General features: G+C 39.7%; 1 protein-coding gene across 1 annotated transcript; it reads right to left on the reverse strand.

Annotated features, from left to right (window-relative positions):
* Positions 1–8,918, reverse strand: LOC307119070 (uncharacterized protein; the record flags this gene model as incomplete). The annotated part of the gene is made up of 3 exons (XM_079805103.1): positions 1–1,187; positions 2,978–3,191; positions 8,025–8,918. The coding sequence occupies 3 exons, from the start codon at positions 8,916–8,918 to the stop codon at positions 187–189; spliced, it is 2,109 nt and encodes a 702-aa protein (XP_079661229.1). The 3' UTR covers positions 1–186.
* Between the last annotated feature and the right edge of the window lie 1,223 nt (positions 8,919–10,141).

Below are 10,141 nucleotides of genomic sequence, written 5' to 3' on the forward strand. Positions count from 1 at the left end.
GGTGAAAAACAGTTTAACGGTCTAATTCCACAATCCAGTACTACACAGTTCACAGTAACGTGTAACAGCAATACATTTATTACATTTATAATGTGTTTAGAAACAAATCTCAGAATTGCCTTTACAGGGACTTTAAGGTTTTTCTGTCTGAAACTCATTCCAGACTGATGATGTAAAATCGTTCTCTCATAAGTGAATCCTCATGTGGTGCTTAAAGGTTTCTTTATATCTGAAACTCTCTCCACAGAGATCACAAATGAACGGCTTCTCTCCAGTGTGAATTCTCATGTGGGAATCAAGACTTCCTTTATGGCTGAAATCTTTTCCACACTGTTGGCAGGCGAACGGTTTCTCTCCAGTGTGAACTCTCATGTGTGTGTCAAGGATTCCTTTTTTGTTGAAACTCTTTCCACACTGAGGGCAGGTGTAAGGCTTCTCTCCAGTGTGAGATCTCATGTGTATGTTAAGGATTCCTTTTCTGTTAAAACTTTTTCCACACTGAGGGCAGGTGTAAGGCTTCTCTCCAGTGTGAATCCTTAAGTGTTCTTGAAATTGTCCTTTCGGTTTGAAACTTTTTCCACACTGAGGGCAGGTGAAGGGTTTCTCTTCAGTGTGAATTATCATGTGGACTTTAAGGTTTTTATGTTGATCAAAACTCTTTCCACACCGTCGGCAGGTGTAAGGCTTCTCTCCAGTGTGAATTCTCATGTGGTGATTAAGGTTTCCTTTTCGGTTGAAATTTTTTCCACACTGTTGGCAGGTGTAAGGCTTCTCTCCAGTGTGAATCCTTAAGTGGTCTTGGAAGTGTCCTTTATGTTTGAAACTCTTTCCACACTGAGGGCACGTGTAGGGTTTCTCTCCAGTGTGAACTCTCATGTGGACTTTAAGGTTTTCATGTTGATCAAAACTCTTTCCACAACTTTGGCAGGTGTAAGGCTTCTCTCCAGTGTGCGTTCTCATGTGGTCTGTAAGATTTCTTTGTTGATTCAAACTCTTTCTACCCTGAAAGCGGGTGAAGTAACTTGTTTCTTTATTTTCAGTTTTTTCTCTGCTTGTTTTTGAAGTCTTTTCAGTCTGTGAGCAACTAAAATATGTTTCTTCAGTTATGAAATCATGATCATTCTCATATTGATCTTTTTCTTCCATTTCCTTTAGTACTTCACACTCCTCTTTCAACGGCATCAGGTCTAAGGCAAAAAAGACAAAAGTTAACCCCAGTTTAATAGCACACCACAACAGGCATCAAAACATTTGTAAAGCATTAACCCCTAGAGGTCCAGCATGACCAACTCGCTTTTATCTTAGTGCGAAAGAGACTCAAAATACTCCATTGATTTTAGTCATACAGACAAGTGCTATACATCATTCAAATCTGTTAAGTTTCTACTTCTATTTTTGTGCACTCACAATAAAAAAACAAAATGCTGTGCTATTTGCAAAACAAAGAAAACAAACATGATGTGCGATTTGCCGGCTTTCTCTCAATGAAGTCCATTCTGATACTCTGCAGAAAATGAACTGCAACTTAGTTAATACTCGTCACACAACATATGAGACACATGTCTAAAGAAATGATGACCATCAACTCGAACGGAAATATTCTGTTTATGTGATCCATTTAAAAAGAGAGAGATGTCAGTTGTTCACATGCTGCCTCATCTGCTAAAGGGCCATGCCCACGGATCGTGCGCTCTATTCAAAAGGCTAATTCTGAGGAGATCTATGCAAACAAGTTAAAACCCACAACAACTCGGTAAAACACATCAAGTTTAGTGCGATGAATTTACATCGCTTTGAGATGCGGTGAGGAATAATCCTGGGATAATTTACCTCAGAAAAAATGTTGGTTTCATTTCGAGGAACAACGGATCCAGCCGAGGATTGTGACAGTTAAATTTATTCTCTGTTCTTCTAATTGCGATATAGACTTGTGTCTGCGAATATTAAACCGCAAAAAGACTGTTTAAATATGAATCCTGTATATTCTGCAAGTGTGAATGAATAGAACTGATGTGCACTTTCACTTACTACACACATACTTACAATTTTCACAGTTTTCCAAAACTATACTGAGATGAGTGAAATCTCTATGTAATAAATAATGAAATAATATGCTTTAGGAAACGTATTAAACTGCAGATTAACATGTATAGGCTCTGTAATAGAACAGATATAGCATATTTCTCAAATCATAAAATGTCATAGACGCAAGAATGTTTAGACAAGATTTCTTTGGCCTGTTTTGGACAGATTATGAAGGGTTTACTGTAAAGTAGCCTAGTGTCACATCAATAAAGATTTTGTTCACAAAGTTCTGCTCAGATGCTATAAATGAAGTCCAGTCAAACTTTTGGATATTACTATTTGAATTAATGTTTTTGAAAGAAGTCTCTTATGCTCATCAAGTATTTATTTGACCAAAAATACAACAAAAAATCAATTTAAAATAAAGGTTTTCTATTTTGATAGACATTTACTATAAAATATAATTTATTTCTGTGATGCAAAGCTGAATTTTCATCAGCCATTCTTCATTTATTCATCCAAGAATCCTGAAAAAAGTATCACAGGTTTATATATATATATATATATATATATATATATATATATATATATATATATATATATATATATATATATGTATATATATGTATATATATATATATATATGTATATATATATGTATATATATATGTATATATATATATATACATATATATATATACATATATATATATATATACATATATATATATACATATATATACATATATATATATACATATATATATATACATATATATATATATATATATACATATATATATACATATATATATATACATATATACATATACATATATACATATATATATATATACATATATATATACATATATATATATATAAATTCTGTAGAGCTGGAGATTTTAATAATGATCAAATGACTGAGTTCAGTTATGAGAATGAAACCAACCTGTGTGTTCGTCAATTTCTTCATCTTTCACTCTCAATGTTTCCTCAATCTTCATCTCTTCACTCTCCTCTTTCTCTGTTTGTTCCTCAGTTTCTTCATCTTTCACTCTCAATGTTTCTTCAATCTTCACGTCTTCACTCTCCTCTTTAATACGCACCATCTTTATGTTGCTGTGGATCTCAGTCACTTCACCAGGAGTTTTTCTGTGTTTGTCCTGTTTAAGATGAGAATAATTAGGCTAACAGAAATAAATCCACATTAATTATCAGTGTCTCAATACAATAGTTGCCGCAGTGTATAGTTGTCATTTTCCTTTTATAAGTATTTTTCTAGATATTATCTATGATTTATGTCTCAATGACATGCAAGCAAACAACCAAATAAAGGATTTCAAAGAGAAAAAAAAGGTATTCACTTCCTTCCAGTCACATGAGGCTGCGAACTTCCTACCCCTACGTCTAGGAAGCAAGGCGAAGGCAAACCCTCCCAAAGAAAGATGATTTTCATGTTACTAATAAGTATTGTTTGTTGACATATATACACCTACATCAGGGGTGGGGAACCTTTTTCCTATCAAGGGCCATTTACATTTTTGTAACTTCCTTTAAGGGCCATACTAAATTATTGAACATGTATCACTAACAACACGATCACATGAGAATGCACAGTGTTACCCTTTTCCAGTTGCAATTGCCACAGCTTTAATTTTCCTTCGAATGATTTCACGTTTGAAAGCAGAGAAGCTGGTTCATACCTTGGAGCTTGACGTTTAGCTCTTACCCATTTTCCACCAAGGCAGTGCTGGTGCTAGTTCAGAGCCAGAGCTTAGTTTCAAATCGGTTCTTTGTCTTTCCACACCCAAAGCACCAGCTCCGAACCAGGAAGAGTGGTTCTTAAGTAGCACCAAAACATTGCTGGTCTAGAAGTAAGAACCGCTTGTGTCAGGGGCTGGAGACAGGGTTACCGTGACCAACAAGACCAACACAAACAAACTTGTGACCGCCATTTTTGAAATAGTAGCTAATCGAGCTAATAGCTGCTCGATTGTAATCTCCGTCTATACAAATTACGGCGAACTGCACGAATGTGCTGGATTCGCTGTGTTTTGATGCCGATGTAGGATCGTAAAGCCATGTGCATCAATAGTAACGCAACGTTCGCCATTGTTGAGGGAAGGCTTGCTCGAGATGCATCGGCGCTGTGCAGAACGATCACCGTATGACAACGAGAGCAGACGACTCCTTATGCTTTTGATTCATTCATGCGGTGTTTTGATATCAAACGCTGATCGTCTGCACAGCGCTGGTGCATCTCGGACAAGCCTGGTGTGTTTGTTTCCCGCTGCCTCGCTAGAGTCGCTGAGAAAGAGGAGACGTATACAGTGACGTAAGAACTGGCTCTGTGGTGGCTCTCTAGCCCATGGAAAGGCAAACCGGTTCTTAGAAGGCTCCTCAGTCGAACCAACTAAGCACTGGCTCTAGCTCTGAACTAGCACCCGGTTCATTCTGGTGGAAAAGGGGTATCTGACAGGTACTTGGTTATGTCCATCACAAAGGCCAAATCACACAGCCACTTGCCATCACTGAGTTCCAAAACAGGTTTTCCCTTAATCTCCATGAACTGTTTAACTTCTTCCCTCAGTTTATAAAACCGTGTGAGCATATCTGCGTGACTCAGCCCTCGCACCTCACAATGGTAAACCAGATCTCCAGACTCAGACTCAAGACCACTCAGTAACTCTTTGAACTGGTGGCTGTTTAGCCCTCTGCTTTTGATGAAATTTATGGTGGAAACGACAGTTGTCTTGTGCTATATCAGTAATTCGTTCTGCGATGGTTCTTCGAGATAAACTGACACTTTGGAACAGTTTTACTTTGTCTGGTGCTAGCAGCTCCACAGCGCCAACAAGACACAAACTCTCCTTCTGAATGAGGTTTCAGCTTCTTCGCTATTAGCTCGCTCACCACAAAACTTGCAGGAGTAACACTGTCTCTGTCAGAATGCATTCTTGTGAAAACTGCTTGTTGGGCACCCAAACTTTATCCAAGCCTATTTGTCCTTGCAACTAATCCAGTTTAGCATGTTTCGAGCTGTAATGACGCTCGAGATTGGCCTTTTTCATCACTGCTAGCGCATCCCCACAAACTAGGCAGACTGGCTTGCCTTTCACTTTGACAAAAAAAATAATCGTTTGTCCATTTTTCTTGAAAAGCCCGACATTCTGCATCTACTTTTCTTTTCTTGACTGTCCCCATTATGCATGTCAGCAATGACAAACACTCGTACCTGTTGCGTTCACCCTGACTATGACCTGGACATATATTATATATTTATTATCTAATATAATTAGGGCTGCAGCTATCGATTCTTTTTGTAATCGATTAATCTAGCACTTAATCGATCGATTAATCGGATAAAAAATGTTGTGTGTTGAGAGGGAGAAAAAGCAATTGAATGTATTAATATGCACAACAGGTTTCATGCTGTAATCTAGCCCTGACATCAAAGTAAATATCTGTGTTATGTAGATTTCTACACCTGCAGCATTTACCATTAGGCTACTAATAAATAATATATAATTTCTGGGGTGAGCCTATTTGCTATGGTAACCTAGCAACCTGTGTGTGTGTGTGTGTGTGTGTGTGTGTGTGTGTGTGTGTGTGTGTGCGTGCGTGCGTGCGTGCGTGCGTGAGGAAGCAGTCAGACCAGTTGCTTCATTGCAGTTTGGTCCGGCAGAAATACATACATTCATTTTCAATAGATCGCTGAATTTGGCTTGCATCACTTGCATTGCGGTGCATTTTAGGTGAAGCATTCGTTCGAAAAATCGCGTCACAACATCACGTCCCGGTGTATACAGTGAATGCATGCTGAAATTATTGTTGCGTGGCTACATAAAAGTTGCATATGTGATGCATTGCCACTATTGGTCTGACTGGCGTGAGAGAGACGAGGGTGCGTGTGTGTGTTCTTTTTTTAGTCTATACTCTCTTGCAATTGAACGTGAAAACGTTTACAACTTAAAAACATCAAAGCTAAACATCATATCTAGTCAAACCGCATCACGACATCCCTACAAATACAGTATGGGACTAAAATCAGCGAACATCAATGTATTAATGCTGAGGCTACGTTTCAGTGAACCAGCATGGAGTGGATGTTTTCCGTTCAGATGCTGAATCTTTGAAGTCGTTCTGCTGTGGAATGCCTAGTCTACTTTGCAGTAGACACATTGCACCTTGTTCTCTTCTTTTTTAAGAATGTAATGATCCCAAACTTTAGACATTCTCTGCCGTTTATGGACATCTTTACTCTCCGCCATCGCGCCAACTAAATTCAACATGTATCACGCGCTATGGTGTGCTTCCGGTATTTAACAAGGCATCGAGGCAGAGTTTTTGCCTCAAGGAATTTTTGTAATCGAGTAACTCGATAAGTCGTTTCAGCCCTAAATATAATATATAATAAGTAAGGGATAATGTACATCCAGCCGGTTGTTATCGCAGAATAAACCCCGACAGAGTGATCAGGACCCGACGCGAAACTCTATGAAGTAGAGCTTCGGCCAATCGCCTTCCGTATTCAGTTTATGGGAAAAGTGTTGAAAGTGCCTCAGCAGTTCAAAGTCCCGGTCGTCAGATGTAGCGTGAGTATCTTGAAGGCACTTTCAACACTTTTCCATGGAAGGCCATCAGCCGGAACTTAATTAAGTTTTAAATATGGACATTTTTCTTACGCAAAGGCGTGGCTTGACTTCAGAAGGCCTTTATTAACCCCCGGAGCCGCACGGAGCACGTTATTTGATGGACAGATGCATTTTTATGGATTTATAATGCTTGGATTAGCCAGGACTTTTTTAATATAACTCAGATTATATTCGTCTGAAAGAAGAATGTCATACACACCTAGGATAACTTGAGGGTGAGTAAATCATGGGCTTACATTTTTGGGTGAACTATCCCTTGCAGTCTTCCATTGTAACCCGTGGTAGTGTTTTTGACAGTGGAGTGACACGTTAAGCATATAGTACCGGTTAAGATAACTCTTAGTACCAGGATGGGCGATTGACCAATCAGAATCAAGTATTCCACAGAGCCGTGTAATATAAAATAACAATTATATTGACAGTAATGCTGTTTACTTTTTTTGTTGTAATTCTGAGTTTTTTTTTGGAGGGGGTGGGGGGGGGGGTTACTCGTGGGCCGGATCAAACTGTCTCGCGGGCCGCATACGGCCTGGAGGCCGGATGTTCCCCACCCCTGATCTACATAATCATGAAGATCTCTAGAATCATCCAAACAAAATCTTACAAGAGATCTATAGTGTTTTGTATAATATACCGTAAAACTTCAAATAATAGCCCGGGCTTCTATTTACCCAAATCGCCGAACTGCACCGGCTTGTATTTGAAACAGGCGTCTATAAGAGACAGGCCTTTAATTTAGTGTGGATATGTTCAAGCGTGACGGTAGGAGGTTACCACATTATATTACGTTTTATTTATACCGGTAATTAATTCAAATGTGTTTAACAAATCATTTAATGTAAGAAATGTCATAGATTATTGGCATCACAAAAAACGAAACGATGTGACAGCAATGAGCAATGGGTTACCGCTAAAATCCATTGAGCGTATGAACTTGTTGCCCGAAACACATCAACAAGAAAGAATGAAGGCTACCCTGTAAAACAACTGCAATCATGTGATAGAAAATTACTCTATTCATCACTATCATCATCCCCGCAATCCTCAATTACAAGTTCATTGGCGAATTCCTCCTCCTCGTCGCTTTCCTCCACTTCTCCCTCTCCAGCCTCCGCTAACTCTGCCTGCCTTGCTTGCACTAACAGCTCCCGCCCAGATGCGCACGGCTCTCCCTCTTTGAAACAACGGATAAGGTGAACCTCGCTTCCATCAGAAGCTACTGTCAGGCCACATACCTAAGGATAACATCCCGAAGTTAATGAAATATATTACCGGTATCTCCTCTTTCTCCCTCGCACACAAACAACCAACACACACACACGCGCACGCCGCACAGCATACCTTAAAGGAATTTTTCAGCTGCTCCGTATCCAGCTTTTCCCACGCTTGAAGTACCCAGGAAACCAACAAGCGGCGAGCTGGGGCCCTCATATTTCCTCCAGCTGTGTACTCTTTGTCCACATCCCCTGCCATCCAGTTGTCATAGGACTCGTGCAGGCTGGCTTTGAATGGTTGGTTCCATACGACGTTAGGGGCCTGTATGTACTTTGTACAGCCACCGGGTATCACAGCCGTGGTTATGTTGTAGCCCCTTTTGAGCTCAGCTTTGGTCGCTGCGCTGATATGACAGCGATATGAATCCCAGGCTAGGAGACGAGGGGCGAAGTTGAGCTTTCCCACCACTCTCTCAAGCCAGTCTGCAGTCAACTCCTCGTTCATCCATCCATTTTTGGACGTGGCCACCACCACCCCACTGATATTTTGCATTGATTTCACCTCCTTGATCCCCCCTTTGAAGACAATGTAAGGTTTCAATTTGATCCCGTCTGCTTTCGCAGCCAACACCACAGTTAAGTGGCTCTTCTCATGGCCTGTGGTTTTCAGTGGAACACTGCGCGCACCTCTTGCATCCACCGTTGTAGAGCCCACCATATCAAACCACACCGCTGTTTCGTCCATGGCTATAATGTTTTTCGGCTGTATTTTCTTTGCCTTAATAATCCGCGTTGTATATGTGACAAAATTCACCAGTTTCTCAGTGAAATGCTTTGCGTCTTTCTGGGCCACAGTTGTGCGTCTTCTGACTGAAAAGTCGTTGCGCTTCAGGAATTTGTCCAGCCAGCCAGCGCTCGCAGTAAAACTCTCCTCATCCCTGCCGTCACTTACTGTTGCATACACTTCTTTTGCCTTGGCCCTGATCATTTTACGTGAGACTCTGAGATGCTTTGCCCGCATGCTGTGGATCCACTCACACACGCTCACCTCCAGCTCTTCACTGGCCTTCTTCCTCCCTCCACCTCGCAGTCTGGCCCTTTTGTTGTCTTCCTCGGACAGACGTTGCAGTTCAGCTTTATTTTTACGCCATTCTCGCACTCTCTTTGGATCAACCGAGAAATGTCTTGCCGCTGCTTCTCCCGAATTTGTTTCGGCAAATTTGACAACTGTCAGCTTAAATGTCAAATCATACTTTTTTCTTTTTGTCTCCATGGTGGTTTTGATTTAATTAAGAAACACTGAAGACTGACAGCTCATTCACATGGGGTGTCAGCATTAACGCGTGGCTGAAGCTTGCCTTTGATGCGACAACAGCCAATCACATTACCTTAACCTCTTTATGTTGCCATAGTGATGAGTCGTTCGTGAACGGTTGCGTCTGTCACGTGAAATCTAATCAAAACATAGAACAGAAGATCTGACAGGTTTTAGAAGATCAAACAACCCGATACTAAAAAACAGACCCGGCGTCTATTTGAGACCGGCCTTTATTTACCCAAACCGGTAGTCACACCAGGCGTTTTAAAGAGACAGGCGTCTATTTGGGACTCGGCTATTATTTGAAGTTTTACGGTAGTTCACTATAGTTGCCGGTGGGCAAATGACTTCTAAATCCATATAATGGGGAAATGGGGTATATTGTGTTAATACGTTAATAATAAATGAAGATTTTTGGTCTTGAATAGTGCTTTTTGCTTTCATAATATCCCACTTAAAACATAACTCTTTAACTGACATTTCTTCTCTACAGTAGACCTTAATTCGTTAGGACAAAATATAATATTTTATGATATTATGTCTTGCAAGGGCCAAGATATTGAGGACCGTTCATCCAGTTTGGATGCGTTTCATTCTAATCGGTCAAGGACCCTCATTCTTCTTATGACTAGTAGCTTATGATTCCTTTATAATGTGGAAATTCAGACAAGCAATGAGTTTACATTTACATTATAATATGAAATCACCTACTACAGTCAGCCATTGAATACTATGGGACTATTTTGTTAATTGTTTTATATATATATATATATATATATATATATATATATATATATATATATATATATATATATATATATATATATATATATATATGTGTAATTTTTTTGTCTTTCGTCTATTAATTTATTTTCATTTAACTTTTTGATACACAATGCCCTGTTGGGGCAACTTAATGGCTGTAT

This window comes from Gobio gobio, assembly GCF_949357685.1.
Source record: "Gobio gobio genome assembly, chromosome: 1".
Classification (NCBI taxonomy): Eukaryota; Metazoa; Chordata; class Actinopteri; order Cypriniformes; family Gobionidae; genus Gobio; species Gobio gobio.